At 42.3% G+C, this 21506-nt stretch overlaps 1 protein-coding gene across 1 annotated transcript in view; it reads right to left on the bottom strand.

Moving 5' to 3' along the window:
- Window positions 1-21506, bottom strand: part of PCDH11X (protocadherin 11 X-linked) — a 665297-nt gene that overhangs the window by 226771 nt on the left and 417020 nt on the right. Inside the window, exon 5 of the mRNA XM_065410330.1 lies at window positions 16465-16507. Coding sequence (XP_065266402.1) covers window positions 16465-16507 — 43 coding nt within the window. The remainder of the gene's footprint in view (window positions 1-16464; window positions 16508-21506) is intronic.

Below are 21506 nucleotides of genomic sequence, written 5' to 3'. Positions count from 1 at the left end.
TTTATGTGATTTCTAACTGGGGGGAGAGAGAAGTTGTGCATATCCTCCTCCATATTGAGGGAAGAGGCGAATTTCATATAATTTTGGGTTTTCACTCCAAAGGGGGTGGGGGGTGGACATCTGGGTGCTGAGGCAAGCCCTTTCAGCTGAGCCTTCTCAGAGCGGATCTCTGTCTCTCTGTGCAGCTGGGTGTGGCCCTGCCTGTGTGCTTGGCTGGAAAAGGCTGGGGAGCTTAGCCCAGCAAGACCAGGTAAAAGGGGACCCAGGCTTGCAGAATAGTGGTGTCCCAGCACACCAGGTGACATCCCAGGGGGTCCAACCTATCACATGAGCATCATCAGCATAGAGGTATGTCCTCTGGAATGATGGTAGAAGCATGAAGGGACATATGAATGTTTAGCATATCTGGCACATAAATATCTTGCAATGCCAAAAGTCCCATGCGAACGCCTATTCTAGCTTTCTGGTGACATTGTAAATAAGAAACCAGCAGCATTATCTCCCATAAATGTAAACAAACTTGTTTGTCTTAGTCATTGGCTGAACAAGAAGCAGGACTGAGTGGACCTGTAGGCTCTGAAGTTTTACATTTGTTTTGTTTTTCAGTGCAGTTATGTAATAAAGAAAAATACATTTGTAAGTTGCACTTTCACGATAGAGATTGCACTACAGTACTTGTATTAAGTGAATTGAAAAATACTATTTTGTCATTTTTGCAGTGCAAGTATTTGTAATCAAAAATAATATAAAGTGAGAAGTGTACACTCTGTATTCTGTGTTGTAACTGAAATCAATATATTTGAAAATATAGAAAAACATCCAAAATTTAATAAATTTCAATTGGTATTCTATTATTTCTATTAATACTGTGATTAATCACAATTAATATTTTGCAGTTAATCATGTGAGTTAACTGCAATTAATCAACAGCCCTAGTAAAGATCTCAGATATACACCTCTACCACGATATAACGCGGTCCTCCGCATTATAGGTGAGACCGCGTTATAGGCCCCCGCCTGTTCCTTGTTCCCTGACCGCCCCCTCCAGAGACCCCTGTCCCTAATCACCCCCAGGACCCCATCCCCTACCTAACCCCCCTGCTCCCTGTCCCCTGACTGCTGCGACCCCTATCCACACCCTCCACTCCCTGACAGGCACTCACCCGCAGCAGCGGGAAGCAGAGCAACGTGGCCCCAGCCCGCTCCACTCCGCCACCTCCCAGCCGTGGAGCTCCACTTCCCACCGCCGGTGAGATTGGGGAAAGGATGCCCCCAATACTCACCTGCGGCGGGAAGCGGAGCGCCGTGGCTGGGAGCTGGCGGAGTAGAGCAGGCTGGGGCCGGGCTGCTCCACTTCCCGCCGCCGGTGAGTGCAGGGAGGTTGGGGAAAGGACGCCGTCCGCACTCACTGGCGGTGGAAAGCAGAGCGATGCGGCCCCAGCCCACTCTGCTTTCCTTGCCCCAGCCCCAGCTGTGTCACTAGGGGGGGTGGGGAAAGGTCCAGCACTCACCTGTGGCGGGAAGCGGAGCGCCGTGGCTGGGAGCTGGCGGAGTAGAGCAGGCTGGGGCCGGGCTGCTCCACTTCCCGCCGCCGGTGAGTGCAGGGAGGTTGGGGAAAGGACGCCGTCCGCACTCACTGGCGGTGGAAAGCAGAGCGATGCGGCCCCAGCCCACTCTGCTTTCCTTGCCCCAGCCCCAGCTGTGTCACTAGGGGGGGTGGGGAAAGGTCCAGCACTCACCTGTGGCGGGAAGCGGAGCACCGCGGCAGGGAGCTGGCGGAGTGGAGCGGGCTGGGGCCAGGCTGCTCCGCTTCCGCTGCTGCCGGTGAGTGCGGGGGGGATCCCTTCCCCCAAACCCCTCCCTCGAGTGACACGGCTGGGGCCGGGGTGAGGGAAGCGGAGCGGGCTGCTCCCGGCCCTGCTAATCCCCCAGGCCACTCTGGGACTGCCGGGGCCCCAAAATTGCCCCCCCCCACAGCTTCTCCCTCCTAGACCCTGGGGGGGGGGGGTCCTGACCGCCCTCGAGACCCTATGCCCCTTATCCAACCCCTCGGCCCCGGCCCGGCACCCTTAACACGCTGCTCAGAGCAGCATGTCAGAGCTTTACCGCATTGTATGCGAACCCGTGTTATGTCGGGTCGCGTTATGTTGGAATAGAGGTGTACATACACCCACAGACAGAGACTATAAGAAGGCCAGGTCTACACTATAAACTTCTCCTGGCATGGCTATTTTGGTCAGAGCTGTGATTTGTGACCAAACACAGCTGTGCCAGCAAAAGACCCTAGTGTAAATGCAGTGATACCTTCAAACTGTGCTAGAATAAGCTATGCTGCCGAAAGCACAGTTTTGCCAGTATAAGCCTCATCCACCTAAGTATGCTATATTAACAAAGCACTCCTACTGCAGGCTTGGCCTAAGACAATACTACTGTATGGAGTAGTATTCTATCTATCTCAGGTACTTATATGGCCCCATTACCCTAGTACCTTAGCACCTCACAATCTTTTTAACACCTCTCTGAGGTAAGAAAGTGATATTACCACACTTCACAGATGGGGAACTCAGGCATAGACAGACTAAATGACTTGCCCAAGTCCACACAGGAAGTCTGTGGAGGTATAGAGATGGGAACCCTGGTCTCCCAAGTCCCAGCCCAGTTCCCTACCCAGGAGAGAGGGAGGGAGGGAGAGAGAGAGAGAGAGAGAGAGTGAGTGTGTGTGTCCACAATATTAAAGGTTTTATCATTCTGAGTTTCAGAGCAGCAAGTTATTCATAATAAAAGCATGAGTTGTTATTCAGGGTATCCAAAAGAGTACCCATAAAACTTTTATACAACACACACCATCATGTAGGTTTTAGGTTGCTCATATGTTACCAAAAACAAACAAAAAGCCATCTCTAGAATTAGTAATCTTTTAGAGATGTTAGTAATATTTTTTGATGGTGCTGTTTTAAACAGGGACTCATTTTTGTATCCCTAGGTACCTAGGACTGCAACTTGCCCACCCTAAACCCTAGCCTAGAATAATTTTGAAGAAGAAATTTCTACACCTAGTGGCATGGGGAGGAAATGTTTCTGGAGCAAATTGATATTTTATTGTATCATCTTCTGTTTGAAGCTGCAGAGAGAGTTGGAAGGTTAGAATAAATCCTGGGGAGATGGCTTAGTAGACAGAGGATAGGCAAAGTACACAATAAATTAATCACCTGGCTCCACAATTTTTCACAACTGCGATTTGTCCCATGGATATCACATGCATATACGAGGTATATATATCACACTACAAATAAGTGCACGTGTACATGCTGTGATGACTGTGCCAATCATGCTCTTTTTTCTTGTGACAGTTTATAGATTTAAAAACAAACATCTGTGGGTAGTGTCATGGATAACACACACTGACTACAGTATACCAGCATCAGCTATTGTCATGCTGTTTGCAACATCAGCTGCTTTGTGCCTCAAACATTTGTGAGAGTTTAAAAATGAGTGTAATATATTGTAAATATTTTTGGTGCTCTCCTCTTGGATTTTGATGGGTTGTGCTGAAGCACTAGAATACAAGTGCAAAATGTAGACTCCACACTTTATAGACATTTGCGATATCTTCCAAACCACAGTCTTGGTCAGCAGCATCCGAAACCACAGTCTGGGTCTGTGTATTTGTTTTCTTAATATGTTTGTCCTTCACCATGAAAGCTGTTCAAATCCCCTTGGTAGTTAAATCAGCTAGATCTGTTTTGTAAAAAGGGCACTTCAAAATTATTAAAGGGGGAAAATAACACACTATAAACCAAAACAAATTAATGAGTTCATGTATAAAAAGAACAATACTGCACAGAAAACTACCTTTCCCTTCAGCAAATCTCACAGAATGGGACAGATGGCACAAAAAATGTAGCTGCTTTATTTTGGCGTGAAATGCATATTCCGCAGGTGCTAATTATGTTTCCTAAGAAATACCTGTTCTTAAAGAAAAGTGTATTCGAACATAAAAAGCAAAATTTGCATTTTAAGGCAGTTATGATAATTTCCTTTGTAAGTAAGTAACAGTCATTGTCAAAATTATCTATATACTGTACATTTAACCAAAATATTCCCCTCCCAACATTCATTTTCTTCTCGCTATCCATGCAATAAAGTCTTAATCCTTCATTCTGATACTGTGATTGGTTTCCCTAGAAATCAATGCCATGGTATAGAATTTTGATTTGTGCCTGAGAGGGTTGAAAAAAGAGAGACTTGTGAAGGAGAAACTTCCATACAGCCATATCCTACTACAAATAATATTAAGGGATGAATATCCAGCTCACTAATTTATTGTATTACTCTCATTAACAGAAAAGGAAAACACAAGAGCTAGATCTCTGCACATTGATATGAAGTCTGTATACAGAAAACCCTCTCCCCAACAGCTCCTGAGTTGTTTGTTTTTAACAAAAAAATGTTTGCATCTCTTAAAAAACAAACAAACTTGGCAGTGTCCTTTAAATCTTTTTTTAAGTGTCTTAATATTAAGTATGTATGTTGCCCACTTCATCTTCAGAGCACCTGATATACATTAACTAATTTACAGCTAGGATAGGTAACCAATTTTCCAGGTGAGGAATTGATAGAGAGTTTAAGTAATATGGCTCAGGCCTCCAAGAGAGTCAGTATCAAAGATGGGACTAGACAGTCTTAGAAAAAAATCATTCAACAGATGGGTCAAGAACTCAAACTTATCATCATTCACTGAGCGAAGAGAATGATTTTTACACCATACTGGCCAGAGACAAAACAGATTTATGTCATTGATTGTTCAGTGTGGTGGGGGTCATATCCTGGCCTCAGTTGTGAATGATGGCTAGTTATTAACCATGTACTTCTGAACCCTTCATATTCAATGGTTAATAAATCTTTGGTTTGATTCTACTTCCACTGGGGTCAATAGCAAAGCTCTCACTGATGTCAGGCAGGATCATGCTCATTGTGAACAATTTACATACTACTAGGTGAAATGAAGAATTCAGAGTCTTGCTATACTTTTCTTCTTGTTACAATACTGTGGTGTAGCTAAATGTATTCACTGTCTTGTCTCAGCAAATACAGGTCATGTAGCTGGTACTTCCGGACCTGAAGGCAAACTCATTCTTTTGGCATTTTAATCCACTTCATGCCCCTTGTTTTACAAGCATCATACCTGTGAACAGCACTGAGGTGACTCAGCTGAGCAGCTGTAAAACTCAGTGACAATGTGCTCTAACAGTTTTGCTTACTATTTCACACTGCCTCTCCAACTAGAAACAATTTAATACGCAAGTGGAATAGGTGGGCATGATATAGCAGGATTGCTATTTTTATTTTAAACCTAATGCAATCAAATCATACAAAAAAATCTGAACAGGAGTGGTAGAAAGGTTCACAAGCATCATGAATTGGGAGAGAAGGACAGGGGAGTTAAAAAAACAAACAATTGACTGAGGAAGGATAGAGGAAGGATGGTCCAGTATTAGGACATGAGCCTAGGAATTGGGAGAGCTGGCTTCAACTCCCTGCTCTGCCACAGATGTCCCTGCGTGTCCTGGGGCAAGTCACTAGCCTCTATTTGCCTCAGTTCCCCATCTGTACAATAAGGATAAATACACCGGGCAGGGATGTTGTAGGGATAAATACATTAAAGATATTATAGTGATGGGGGACCCATATGCATTGATGACAGACAGAAATAGTATTCATTTTGCTGATCTTTTCACAGACCAACATTTCTGAACTTCCCCTATTCCCCTCACTCAGGCTATCCTCTCTCAGAGCCCTTCCACCCAGAAGACAGATATTGTTTTTAAGCTTCCAAATAATGAGGTCTGAAAACATGAATTTTGCTTACACTCTCTGAAGCAGACTATCCCCTGTATCCTGCTATGTACAGTTATTTCAGTCAGTTGCTTTATTCAGCAGCCTATGTGTGAGTTTCCCATGCACATAAAGTTTTCATCATTTTACGCTAGATATTACATTTAACAGCTCTTTAACACTGAACTGGACAATGGCAAGATAAACACATATGTTAATTATAACTATTTTTATATTCACTATTTTAAAACTTGTGCATACTGAGCACAACTCATCTACACTGCAATCGGAAGTGTGATTGCAGCTAATGCTGCCTGCACTAGCTTTAATCTGGCTAGCGCACAGCTAAAAATAGCAGTGAAGACAAGGTGGTGCAGTGCAGGCTAGGAGCAGAGTTCACCCCTAGAGTTCTAGACGTGTTTGTACAGCCCATGCTGCCGCATCTTCACTGCTATTCTTAGACATGCTAGCTAAACTACATGAGCTACAATCACACCTCTGACAGCAGCATAGACATACTTCACAGTTAGTGAGGATGGATGGTTTTGTGCAAATGAATTCAAGTCTTTCTGCCACAGCTCCACATCTGTCACGTAATGGGATTGTTAATGCTTCCCGACCAAACAGGGTTGCTGTCAGAATAAATTCAAAAATGTTTGTGGGGTGCAGTCATGGGATCCATTATGAGTACCTAGGCAGAGAATAAGCATTGTGTCCTTGAAGAAATTAGACAGTACTGTTAAGGCATGGATAAACCACAACAGGCCAGTGAAATCAATGGGAGTTATGCACCTTTGCAAATACCACTGAATATCTACCTGAATATTTAGGTGTCTAAATGCCTTTAGTAATCTGGCTCAACACTGATCATACCACAGAACGCTATATTTTCCTCAATTCAATATGCACCAAAGAATGGCTAGAAGAATGCTCTTTGCTCAGCAAAGCATCCTGCTTCCCTGTTACATCTGCAACAAGGAGTATGTTGACGGAACACATTTTGAGACAGCCTGTGTATGCACTTTCTTCATTAACCATGAGGATTCTGGCCAGACCAGAAATTTCCCAGGTAATGCTATGGTTGCTGGGGACCTCTTCTGCAGCTAGCAGTTCATTCCCCATTTACACTGTCATAAAACCAACGACATATTAGATGCAAAGTAAGGAAAAGGAAGAAAATGCTCAGCAGTGTGCACCAATGTGATTTAGCAGACAACACAGCTGCTGTGGCAAGAGATGTTCTTCAAAAGTCAGAGCACAGGAAATTTAAAAAGATTAAATATTTAAAGGGCCGAGGGACAAAAACCTTTATAGTTTCCCAATTTTCCAGACTTGGCAGCTTTGACATTTGGACGTTGAAAGTAAACGGAACAATTTGGCATAGATACATGTACAAGTGGCTGTCTATTGAGATACAGACGTAAACCGGATGGTGACATAGTCGTGCCCAGTTATATCACCCTGTGTCCAACCATCTTATCAGTATTTTACCAAAATCGGCCATATATGGTCTCTGCCAAAAGCTAAAAATTAATGATTGTCATGGTTACTGTGAGATGCTTGTACAGGAAACAATGTTAGTTATGTAACATGTAGCATACTGCATTCCAAAACTGCTGGAAATGAAACATACCTGAGGCGGGGGAATCTCAGGGCTGACTCAATCAACACTGAGAACAGTCCATAACCGTGGAGCCAGCCCAAGCTCTATGCTTACTGTCTGGACAAGACACAGGCTTGATTGTTTACAAAGACAAGAGAACCCCAAGAGAAGCCTACAACTTGGGGACTGCCTGGGCTAAGAGACAATAGTCTGTAACTGTACCAGAGAAGAAGAAAGGACACAAGATGTTAACCATTACAGAGGAGACACTCTGGCAGCAGGAGTGTTCATGAGAATGCTAGCTTTCTCAACTGGACTAGCACTGTAAGGACTGACCACTGGGTGAGAAATATCTTATTAGAGAGGAAAATAACTTGTTAATAAGTATAGGCATAGATTGCATTTTATATTTTTTATCTGTAACCTTATGTTTCCAAATGCTTATACTTGCTTTTATTTAAAGCTTTATTTCAAGCTCCCAAATAAATTTCAATTTGGTTTTACTATAGATACATCTAAGTGCCTTGTTAAACAGAGAGCGCTGAATGGAGGTGAAGCCAGTAAACAGAGGTGCACTGCTTCCATGGAGCCAGTAGGTTGGTGTACATGGCAGGTGTCCAGAAGATAAGGAACTGGGCACTCGCGTGTAACACAGTGTGGTGAGATAACTGCTAGTCTGCAAAGGGAAAGTTGGGGCTCGCAGAGCTCCGAGAGGCGCGTTTGTGTTGCCAGCATCTGGTAATTGTGGACAGTTTCCCCAAATGGGCACCCCACGGTGAGTAAATGGTGGTGATTCACCCCCGGACACCTTGCTTAACCCTGAACAGTGTTACACTGACACATTCTCCTTCACATGGTTGGGCTACACACAACACTGTACAAAAGAGATACACTGTGGGTGAGGTAACATCTTTTACTGGACCAATTTCTGATTGTGAAAGAGACAAGCTTTTGAGCTACACAGAGCTCTTCTCCCAGACCTGAAGAAGAGCTCTGTGTAGCTCACAACCCTGTCTCTTTCACCAACAGAAGTGCCCCCAATAAAAGATATTACCTCACCCACCTTGTATCTCTAATGTCCTGGGACCAACATAGCTACAACAACACTGCAAACAATTATGTACAGAAGTCTAACATGGACCTTCCCATAACCCTGGGAGAAGCGGGAATGAAGTTAATGGCTGGGCAAAAGAGCAGCTGTTTAATCTTCGGACTTACTCCCTCCCTTGAAAATGCTTTGCTTTAATTTATATCACCCGTTGTATCAAGACAATTGGAGAAAAGGTCTAATAATTGCCAGTGCTGACGTACCAGAGGCAAACTCACTGGAATCTTTGTCTATGGAACACTCATTTATTTTAATTAGCTCTTAACAGCTTATAATAGAATTGTGGCTTAGCTGAAATGGGACAGTTTTTATCATATAATTATGTGCTGGTCTGAGAAACTGATAGATAAACTTGAACCAAAATGGGATTTTTTCTTCGTAATGGCCTCCCCTGCTGAAATCAATAAGGAGTTAAGTGCTCACAGAAGACTCCTGATTTCATGACCTTTTTTTTTTTTTTTTGCTGATTCTTTGTTGCTGATTCTTTTGCTGATGCTGCTCGAGACCCACTCAATTGACCAATTTTTAGTGCCTATATGCAACAGCAATACTAAGGCCTCAGAGAAACCTCTTATGTTGCAACTAACTGTATTTCTGGAGTGGTTGCTCATCACGGCATGCAGCTCATTTTAAGTTATAATTATCTGGAGACTCAAGCCTGAACTAAGATGTCAGTAGATCAATAACAAAAAAACACAAATAATTATGGAGGGCGGGCTACCCAAACAGCCATGCTCTTTCTATGTGTGGGCCTTCATTTTAATTACCGAAACTACAACTGCATTCATTTACAAAGGCTTTAATTTAGATTCAAAACAGACCAAAAAAAAAATAATTGTTAAGGATGAAAATCCATCCTTAGCCAAGTTAACTAAGCATAGACATTTCAGTATGTAGCATGCACTCTACAGTACATCTAAACTCAACCATCATATTCCAAGGCCCCACTTAAAGTGACCGTACCATTTACGGGAGTTAGGGACAGGAGGATAGTTTCACTTTTGACTCTGATTTTTTTGGCTTTTCCAGATTTAAGCTCGAAAATTACCTTCCTTTTCCAAATAACTAAATCTCCCAATGACAATATATAATAATATTTAACAATATTAGTTACCTAATAAACTGCCAACCACTACCCTTTAGTTAGAATGAGGTAAGTGGCACCACAATCTCCTGCAATGAATGCAAAGGAACACACAAATGAAGTTAGGAAATGTTGCATTTTACAGCTCTGTAACTGACTCCTACAGATATTTTTTATTTATTGATTCATTTTATTTTATTTATTTGATTGATTTTTTCTAAATAGCTTTTTAAAAGGAATGAGAAAGTGCTATTTATTTATCTGAACATTCATCCACAGAAATCTTATTTCGTTAGCCTTTTCAGATTGACAACTGACTGGCATTAGGTGTCTCATATATCTGCAGTATAAAATGAGGTGATATTGTCGTATCAGTATTTACAGTGCAAAGTGGCTTCCATTTAACTGAAAACTACTCCGAACATTTTTGTTATTGTTCTAAAGACTGGAAACTGATCATTTCAGTTTCTAGACTCGACAAAGTTATAATTAATAATTAATTAGTCCTCCCAACCCATCCTGCAGGTCCATAGCTTGATTTTTCAGATAAAAGATTTTTATATTAAGATTAGCATTAAACATAGCTAGTACAGGTTCTTTACTATTACCTGGAGTTGCAACTGAAAAAGGAAACTGTGTCTGGCACCTGGAAGAAGAGATTGGGTTTTTGCCTTTGTGGATGGCCAACTACCATACTCAATTTATAGTCACGTTAGTTAGCACCAGAAAAAATGTCTATCAGAGTTTCCATTATTATCCTCTATTTTACTGTGTACAGTTGTTATTAGGTTTTTCATTAAAATAAAGATGTTTTCATTCCCACTTATGTAGAGAAATAGTTCTTCTGTGCTACTCCGTGCTGATTAGGCCTCAACTGGAGTATTGTGTCCATTTCTGGGAGCCGCATTTCAGGAAAGATATAGACAAATTGGAGAAAGTCCAGAGAAGAGCAACAAAAATGATTAAAGGTCTAGAAAACATGACCTCTGAGGGAAGACTGAAAAAAATTGGGCTTGGTTAGCCTGGAAAAGAGAAGACTGAGAGGGGACATGAGAGCAGTTTTCAAGTACATAAAAGGTGTTACAAGGAGGAGGGAGAAAAATTGTTCTTCTTAACCTCTGAGGATAGGACAAGAAGCAATGGGCTTAAACTGCAGCAAGTGAGGTTTAGGTTGTACATTAGGAAAAAAATCCTAACTGTGAGTGTGATTAAGCACTGGAATAAATTGACTAGGGAGATCATGGAATCTCCATCATTGAAGATTTTTAAGAGCAAGTTAGACAAACACCTGTCAGGAATGATCTAGATAATACATAGTCCTGCCATGAGTGCAGGGGACTGGGCTAGATGACCTCTTGAGGTCCCTTCCAGTCCTATGATTCTAAGATACAAGTTCTAATTATTTAAATTTTGATGGTTTTGCAAAATAACAGTGACTGTTCCATGCTGAACTTCATGAACCACATTCTCTAATGTTTCATCACCTAGTAAGTCCAGGGCCTGAACTCATATACAGAGCAAAGCAAGAGGTTCTTATGTGCACAGATAGGGTATGGAGGTCCATTGAGCTGATATATCAATATTAAATGCCTCCAATATGTAATCTAACAGTAATATTAGGGTTCATATTTTCAGTTTGGGAGATATATTTGTCTTTTGCTGTGTGCTGAACTTTGTAGCATAGCAGATCTCCCTACCTGTCCATAAATGGGGGTTTCACAACATCCACAGCATTGGCCCCTTCTACAATGGGGGAGGGGAGAAGAGGAGCCAACTCCAGCCCCCAAGAGCACAACGAGAGAGAAACTCCCTGAAAGAATATTCAGAGATTTTCCCTCCAAAAGCCCTGTCCTGTGTGTTTTAACATGAGAGGGATGGCTTGGCTTCTGGTTAGGGTGCAAAACACTTATGGAAAAGACAAAAATTCTGTGCCTAGCTCCGCCTGCGGTTACAGGCCATTGAGAGTGCATAAGAATTACACAAGTTGATTTACTTTATGAAAACTGATTAGTAAAACCCCTGGGGATTTCTTAACTGTACTGTGGCGGGATATAAGATTAGTGTAGCAATTCCCATCATCAAATGTATTTACTGTTAAAATATTGGATTAGTGATGTTGTTATCCACTGTTCCAAGATTAAAAAGTGATTCTTTAAAACTGTGTAGAAAAATACTACACTCCATCACTCGTAATTAGGCTTGCAGTGAGAGTGTGGGTTTTTTTCCCCCTTCCTGTTAAAACAGTCTGCTCACTAAAAAAAAAAGAAACACAGTTCCCTTATTTTGCTTTGTAAAGAGAAAGGGTCATACTTGCTCGATAAAATTATCCCTATGTATTTCATTGCACCTGCCATTCAGGCTCCTCAGCAGCATCAGGTGGTCATAAATAACCAACATCCCGTACCTTGTACTACCAGGTCTATAAAACACACGATGATGTACACGCCAGCTGGGAATATTTATAAGTGAGATTTTAAACATTGGACATTTAACCCTTCTGAAGAAAGGTCCTTTTTTTAAAGTGTTTTGTGAGAAGGGGATGCTGTTGACCTCCAGGGTCATCATTTTCTGGGTTTTGGTTGAGAATATGGGCTGAGGGATACGGGGTGGTCATTAAGAGTGGTTATATGCTATATTTGTTAGCCTGGACTTTGACCAGACAAATCTTTGTTCTTTGCCTTTGCTTACATTTTAAAGGTATAAAGTGCCTAGAGTTGTTAGGATAAGTGCTTAAAAAGTAATAAATAAAAAGATTCAACTGCCATTCATTTCCCTCCTCTCATGTAATGCTGCCAACCATCTCTGAAATTCCTTGGGTACTTTAGATATAGAGTGGGGACAGTGCAAAGGGTGTAAACAGAGGAAAGTTTAATAATGCACAAATAAATTCTGAAATTGACACGATGGTAGATATACCCTAATGGCCTTACTGGCAAAAGCTGGCAAGTGCCCACTGCTGCAGAATTTACCTAGCCAACTCCAGGCATTATTCCCATAACTTATCCTATTAAACTGGATCTCTACCCTTAGCATTCTTCTTTCTTGCTCTAAGTTAATTCTCCCTCCCCCTTGATCTCTTAATCCATGACACTGACGTAAAACACTATAAATGAGAGTATCCAACGCTAGAGCTTAGTTTGACTTTAAATTGCCCTATGTCTAGCTGACCATCAGAAAACTAGGCTATTTGCATGTATTCTTAATTGGAGCTGACGCAGTTTTGAACAACCTTGACACAGTTTATCAGCCAAATGTTTAATCAGGCAGTGCAGCAAGAAAACGTAACCACAACAATACAGGTATTTAACATTTCAAAACAATGTATAAACTGATGACAAGCTCAACTTGGCAGCTACTATAATGTACCTTTTTCCTGGTGCTCTCTTCCTCTGCAAAAATCTTGTCTAAAATTTACCAAAGAACTATATATAATCATTCTCTAATGTTGTCATATGTTTTATGTTCCACACAGGAAAGTTCAATTTCAAATCACTGGGTTCATAGTGAGAGCAACAGAGAACTGTTTGAATTAATTAGGGGTCATAGTGGAGGTAAAGGATTTTGACAGTGCATTCGGACTCACAAATCCATAGCTTTGACAGGACTCCCTTTTCCCACACGTGCAATGAAGTGTCACTGAGAAAGCTTGCTGGGATTTAGTTTTCCTGGAAGAGGACAATTGAATTTCAAACTGTCTGGCTCATGAGTCTATTTATAACTGCTATAATTGGCTGGAATTTGTTTGGGAGGACCAAAACCACAATGGAACTGGAAATAAAGAAACATCCCCACAAGAACACTTATTTTGTCTTAAAGCTACACTCTATATGCAAAACTGTTCAAACACCAATATCGGCCTGTGTCTCCGCTTCCTGTCATCAGGAAACACATGTGGTAGTCTTTGCTTCAGTGATTGTGCACGTGACCAGATCAGCCCCTGAACACTGAAGATGTGCTACAGGCTGTAGGGTTTATTTCCTTTTGTTGATAAAATGCAACCTGCTACTAAGTGGCTGACTTTGAATTCTCAATAAATAATCCAAATAACTTAGTGAATTTTTCTATTAATTCCAAGAGAACTGTTGAGTGTCCTTTTTAGAAAAGGGGCACTCATTCATCCATGTAAATATCATATTCCCATAAATAGCAGTTGCTTCTTCCTATGGTGCTTCCCACTAGATTTTATGCATATTCTGCTTGCTTTTAGAGTTGCGAACCAATTTGCTTTATGGGCACCATTTGTACCATTTGCCCGTTGCTCATAAAACAGACAAAGCCTTTATCTGTACCATGAATTTTCACTCACTTTATATAAAATGTCTAAGGAGGGATTTGCAGTAGCCTGAATTACATCCATGAAAGAATTAACAACTAATTTAATTTTCTGCTACGATAATGGCCTCAGTATTTTACGTTTTGTTGATCACATTTCTTCCACCCAAACAAAAAAACTCATAAAAATTGTATCTGGTTTAATTTTTTTTCTAAATAACTAAGTACGAAGAGTGCCCAAAACATTACATTTTTAAAGCTATTCAGTCACACAAGCAAATATGAAGTAAAGTAAGAATTTATTTCTAATCTGAGATAGGTGGATATAGAATGGCAAACATAATACGTTAAAAAATCCCTTGCAGCATGAGTGAATGCAACATACTGGCTGGTGTGTGTATACAACTGCCTCCTGATACAGGTCATCCTTATTGTTAGTAACTATTCCTTTAGCCTAGAGGCCTAGAGTCCTGTGCTTTGGGAGCTAATGATTCAAGGCTTTTACTTTCATTTCACATGCACATGTTTTACCTAGCAACAGGGATATCTGTATATATGCAAGCACAGTTCAAGAGCATATCATTCAAAATCAGCAGTAATTCAATCCCATGTCCATCAGACCTCAATCAAGTCTTCAGATAATGAGATGCTGATTTTCAAAGAGCAAGCCCAGAGGTGCATGAACAGTCAGCATCATGCCTCATGTAAACATTCACTTACTGCAACAGTTCACACAAACTAGAGATTGAGAGCACACAAGTGGGTGTTCAGTTCCAGTTGTGAGTTCCTATGTTAGATTTTCTGCATTTACTTGCAGTAAATAGATTGTAAAATGTCATGGGCTCCAATACATAATTCGTTTTTAAAATCAGGCCATAAGTGCAGGCAGAGCTGCTTGAGAGGAGTGCTAGCAGTGTAAAACATCAGGCAGAACTCTAACTATAGGCAGACATTACCAGGTGGACAAGAGGACTGTAATTACAGTGGGTCAGTCCTATTCACTCACCCTCCAGTATTTATACATATATGAAGGCAGGGCTGATATGTAAGTAGGGTTACCATACGTCCGGATTTTCCCAGACATGTCCGGCTTTTTGGGCCTCAAATCCCTGTCCGGGAGGAAATCCCAAAAAGCCGGACATGTCCGGGAAAATAGGGAGGGAGGGGCCGGCGGTGCTCGGCGGGGGGCCAGGGCCGGCGGTGTGGGGTCGGTCCCGGGCCGGGGGGCCGGCGGTGCGGGGGGCCAGTGGTGCGGGGCCGGGGGCCAGAGCCAGCGGTGTGGGGTCGGGCCCGGGCCGGGGGGCTGGCGGTGCGGGGCCAGGCCGGGGCCGGCGGTGCGGGGCCGGGGGCTGGGGCCAAGCCGGGGCCTGCGGTGCTCGGCCGGGTGCCGGGGCCAGGCCGGGTGGGAGACGCTGGGGCCAGAGCCTCTTGGCCTGGGCCGGCCGGCCGCCAGAGGGAGCCGCTCGGCCGGGGGGCCAGACTGGGCCGCGCCGCGCCCCAGCCCCAGCCCCAGCCCCAGCTTACCTGCTGCCTCCCTGCTTCAGGCTTCCCACGAACATTTGATTCGTGGGAAGCAGGGGAGGGGGAGGAGCAGGGGGAGGAGCGTTCAGGGAAGGGGCTGAGTTGGGGCGGGGCTGGGGCGGGGAAGGGGCGGAGTTGGGGCGGGGCCCCGTGGAGTGTCCTCCTTTTTTTAAATTAAAATATGGTAACCCTAATGTAAGAGACAAATAAAGGAAATGGCTCTAAATTCCTAAATTTAGCATAATACACAAATTAGTAATAAATGATTTGCCAAAGTAAATACGCCAAAATAGGATCCTATAAAACATTGTGTGTTCCTGAAGGTAAATGTTGCATATCAATATTCCCATTCATCCATCTCCCTGTCTTCTGATCTGAATAAGCACCACATCTTTTCTGGTGGGTCAAACTGTTGGACCTTAAGATTTAATATGTCAAATTCATGAGCCTTCACTTTAAGCTGTCATTCTGTAGGCTTAAATAGAATTCTATCCCAGAAGTTAATGAGCTGTTCATAATTTCCTAAGACACCATTTGGATACTGATTTAATTTTAAATTTCTGTTTTGTCACTGGTTTATTTCAACCCCCATTATAATGATGTGTGTCAGGTAAAAAGTCCATGAATGACATGAGCTGAAATCCTTATATTTTTTCTAGGGTATGAAACGTGCGGCGGCGGGGGGTGAGAAAAAGGAAGCAGACCTTAAGAGGGCTTAGCACTAACAGCACTAACAGCCACATTAACCATGGGACTCTCATAGAAGAACCTAAAGCAAATGCCACGTGATGCTACGGCCCAGAGAGCTAACCATTACAGTGCTTCTTTGTAAAAAGCAACAGAGGGTCCCTGTGGCACCTTTAAGACTAACAGAAGTATTGGAGCATAAGCTTTAGTGGGTGAATGCCCACTTCATCAGATGCAAGTGCTTCTTTGGAGACTCAAATTGATACTGTTAAGACTCACAGAAACCAACACTACTGTATTATTGGGGAAGGAAGGCAAACAGAGAAACTTATCAATAATGTGGTTCCTACCAACCTGGGGCTGAGTCCATGATTCCAGGCTTGTCTCTTTCAAAGGGCTCTGGGGTCTTCCCATCTCTTTTGTGTGCTTTTGAAGGGAGAAAAAGAAATTGTCAGGTTATCTGCTCAGCCAACATATTCATATTAACACTCATTTTCTATTGTAAGGTACAAATTACAAGACATTTGCATAACTTTCAGACAACGATCGTCAACCAGAATTGTCCACTCTTCCAGAGGTCACTGGGATAGGTCTTTTTTTGACTCAGTACATAACCTGGTTTTCACACAGTAGTAATGTAGTGAGGAATCCCAACAAGATCACATCGAATGCTTTGTTGAATTGAACAGCAGCACTTTTTCAGCCTTTCTTGAAAGCCCTTTTATAACATTAGATATAAAATTAATAGATAGCTCTGATACAGCAATTTTCATCTAAACATCTCAAAGCGTTTACAGATGGGGAAACTGAGGCACAGAGAAGCGAGGTGGCCTGCCCATCATCAAACCACAAGCCAGTGGCAAAATCTGGAATAGAAACCAGACTCCTGATTTCAAGTTCAGTGTCCTGTCCACTAGACCACATTGCCACGTCTCATTTATTTTGGCAATCAAGGATGTACACTTCTACCCCGATATAACGCGACCCGATATAACACAAATTTGGATATAACGCGGTAAAGCAGCGCTCCGCGGGGGCGGGGCTGCACGCTCCAGCAGATCAAAGCAAGTTCAATATAACGCAGTTTCACCTATAATGCGGTAAGATTTTTTGGCTCCCAAGGACACCGTTATATCGGGGTAGAGGTGTACCATGCATATAACATCTGTTATCCACAAAGCAACTGCAATTAATTTAAGTGTGGCCTATCAAAACAAAAAAATCAAACAGAAAGCTCCCCCAAAACACCTACTTTTTAAACACTGTGCTACTGAGGTTTCTTTCATGTTTTTGGCTGATAGCCTTCGCCTTTCCTTAAAGCTCTTTATAATAGGAGCTTAGAAGAATGTGCTGCTTAATAGCTCATTGACCCTTAAACTCTGAGAATTCTAAAGAAGTGGGCAAGACCGACCCCAAATCAAAAGTCTTTACAATCAGGTGGCTTAAAGGAACCCTTGAAGAATTATATTTGCTGACTTTTCATATTCCCAAGTTAAATTACTGGATATTTCCAAACCACCTTGCAAACTTGCTAATGGTTATAATTGCTCAACTCTGCTCATAAATGTTTTGGACTTTATGAGTATAGGGATTGAGGTGCCATTTCAACTACCAGAGAGTCATTATTAAAGTCTTGTGTGAGTATATCATGCCTACCCACACATATAATTGGTCTTAAGATAAATAGCAAACATCACACTTTTCTTAACACTAAAGTGGTCATTACCTATTTTTGGCAGTGTCTTGCTATATACTGCAGAATAATAGATTTGGTAAATAGTAAGACATCATCTGACTTCCTGAAGGGCATTGACTAAGATTTTTCAATAAAACTAGAAGAACTAAACTGAATGTTGGCTGGAAGCATTAAATAAATCTTCTAGATAAATGGCCAAATAAATATATCTACCCTCACACAGAGGCTGATATACAATAATAATTGATAAAAGGCATATCCCAGGCGTATGCTATTACAACATTCAGACTAGTATACACTTAATTAACAGTAGTTCTCTCAATAGAAGCTGTGTATTTTCTCATTGTATATGTTCTTCTGTACAAGATTCCTGTTTTGGACTTTCCTACGAAATTTTACCTGCTGTAGTGTTGTTCAAGACAGCAATCAAATTTAGCAGTCCTGCTAAAGACAGAGATGGTTCATAAACCCATAAATTACTCCAAAGAGGGAAACAGCATGATCCAATGGTTAGAGCACAGGATTGGGCCTCAAGAACCCTGAGTTTTATTAGAGACTCATGGCGTAACTATGGACAAGTCACATACCTGCTCCTTGTCTGTTTCTCCATCTGTAAAAGGGGGATAATATACACTTTTGTGAAGTTCAGTACCATCCTCTGACAAAAGGCACTATTAAGGGCCAGGTTTTATTATAGTATCTTTATTTTGGTAGCTGTGAAAGTTTACACTCTGACATGCCATGTTATGGGAGAGCCTAATGACATGTCATAATGCATCACAACAGTGTCATATCTGAGTGCCTCAGATCATGGCGACGAGTGCAGTATAAATACCTAGACACACAGAAATGTGATCAGCCAAAAGATTTGCTGTCTATCATAATATATATTTTAAGTATCTGATTAAAATGAAGGATGTCAAAAATACATAGTTTGTAGGCTACCTCAGCTATCTTCTGTTTGTATTGATAACTGAGAGTGCTGAGTTCAAATGACCATTGAAATAAGCAGAGAATTTAATTATGGTAGGTTATATAATGGCTGCATGTGTGCAGGGCCGGTTCCAGCATTTCTGCCGCCCCAAGCAACAACAACAACAACAACAACAAAAAAGCCGCGATCGGTGGTGGCAATTGGGGGGGGAAAAAAGCCGTGATCGGCGGCGGCAGTTCAGCAGCAGGTCCTTTGCTCCGAGAGGGAATGAGGGACCTGCCGCCCCCGAATTGCCGCAGGTGCCGCCCCTCTCCGTTGGCCGCCCCAAGCACCTGCTTGTTAAGCTGGTGCCTGGAGCCGGCCCTGCATGTGTGTGGGGGCATCTTGTTTTAAAACTGTACAACAGGGGTAGGCAACCTTTGGCGGGAAGTGGTGGCGAGCACATCCCTCGGCCCGCGCTGCTTCCCGCAGCTCCCATTGGCCTGAGACGTCGAACTGCGGCCAGTGGGAGCCGCAATCGGCCAAACCTGTGAATGCGGCAGGTAAACAAACCGGCCTGGCCCGCCAGGGTGCTTACCCTGGCGAGCCACGTGCCAAAGGTTGCTGACCCCTGCTGTACAATTACACATCCCTGTAATTTGCCTGCAGTGTTGGCTGATGTTATGGCAACTGAACATGATTCAGTGTTTAAATATGACAATGAATAGATTATTTTTTTCTGAGGGGAAAAATACCAGATTTAGTGTGAATCAAATCCAATTAAAATGGGCATATTTGTTTTATATTCTGTGAGGGAAAGCTATGTTTTTTCATATATACACAAGTATAAGTAAATCTATTCTACTTTTAAGCAGCATAAACAACACACATTTGTATATATTATTAATTAGTAGTAGTAGTAAATATTTCTACTGTGGCACTACCTAATGGCAAACCTCATGAGAAACGCATTGTGTTAGGTGCTGTACAAATACTTAAAATATTTATTAACTAGTTTGGATAAAATAAGAACCCTTCCAAACATTTTGTCCATTTTTAGTATCAAATTCCAAAAAGCCTTTTAATGAGGTTTGGAAATGTTAGATAAGTGGTTTTCCACTTCCAGTTTCTGTCCAGGAGAGGCAACAGAACTGCTCAAATACTGTAAAGAGAGGCTGTTCTTTTCATAGGGTATTGCCAGCTATGATCTGAAATGAAAATTCCACAAATCTGATAAGGAAACATGTTTTCATAAAATTTCCAGGTCAGTTTTCCAGTCTCTAGAAACTTCAAAATCAGTGATAACTTGAATACTACAGAAAGAGACAGGAGGGGGGACAGGAAGATGCTTGGAAACAAATGAAGAGCGGGACTGAGATCAGGAAGAGGAACTGGGCAAAATTCTTTAAGATAAGTTATTTTTTTCATAATAAATAGCCTCTGTCTGTCAGAGGGTGGAGATGGATGGCAGGAGAGAGATCACTTGATCATTGCCTGTTAGGTTCACTCCCTCTGGGGCACCTGGCATTGGCCACTGTCGGTAGACAGGATACTGGGCTAGATGGACCTTTGGTCTGACCCGGTACGGCCTTTCTTATGTTCTTATGTTCTTATAAATGAGAACCTTGAGCAAAAATCCATAAAAGTCACTGGAAAGACTACCATTGACTTCAGTGCACTTTGGATCAAGCCCTGAGGATGTAACTTTTGAAAAAATTGCATGCATACACCAACACTTTATACCTTGCTGAGTGGCTTTCAAACATTAACAAATCAATCCTCAAACCACACTTAGTGAACTAGGTATAGTAAGAGAAATGTGATCATTGCTCCAGCCACCACTCATATACTACCACCTCAGGAGTAAAAATATGTTTAGAAAGGGCATAGAACAGGAAGCCAAGGCTAGCATCCTTTCTCTTTCAAGAAGTGGCAAGGGAAACAAGTGGTCAGGATTTTGATTTTATTTTTCAACCATAGTATGAATTCTATACTTGACAATCTTCTAGCTTGCCTTTTGCAGAAGTAAGCATCCTATATCAGGTGTTATTTAAAATAATCACTGTCCCAGTTTGAGGACTATTGCATCTTGTTTTTAGCAACCAAGAGCCCATTTCTAGGAAATGCAAGTGGCACGATGCTGCAGAGTTATAAAACAATTCTTGTAATTTTTAATGGATGATGCTGAGTGTCACCACTGTTGTTTTAACAGCCACTTCAATCTAAGAATCTGACAAGTGCAAAAAAATGTGTGCTACTCGACCTTCAAAAAACAAATTAAAATCGCTGTGAATGTAAGTTCACCATTTAATTAAATGCAATTCCTTGAGGGAGGGGATAAATTATTAGTGAGTCCTAACCTGTGTAGTTGGACTGGATATGTGCAAAATGAGAAGCTATACCAGCAGGGCCGGCTCCAGCATTTTTGCCGCCCCAAGCGGCCAAAAAAAAAAAAATGCCGCGATCGGCGGCATTTCGGCAGCAGCTCTACCGCCGCTGCATCGTTATTCGGCGGCAATTCGGCGGCAGGTCCTTCCCTCTGAGAAGGAAAGAGGGACCCGCCACCAAATTGCTGCCGAAGAGCTGGACGTGCCGCTCCTCGCCGTTGGCCGCCCCAAGCACCTGCTTGCTGCGCTGGTGCCTGGAGCCAGCCCTGTATACCAGACAACCAGATGCCTGCTCCCATACTGTCAATTTTATAAACAAGAAAGCACAGAATAAATAATGGCCTAAGTCTGATGTAACATTTATCTCCATTTTACGGAAGCATCTGATGACTTGTGGGTG

This window comes from Emys orbicularis, chromosome 9, assembly GCF_028017835.1.
Source record: "Emys orbicularis isolate rEmyOrb1 chromosome 9, rEmyOrb1.hap1, whole genome shotgun sequence".
In the NCBI taxonomy this organism is placed as follows: Eukaryota; Metazoa; Chordata; order Testudines; family Emydidae; genus Emys; species Emys orbicularis.
This window is presented reverse-complemented; position numbering and strand designations above follow the sequence as displayed.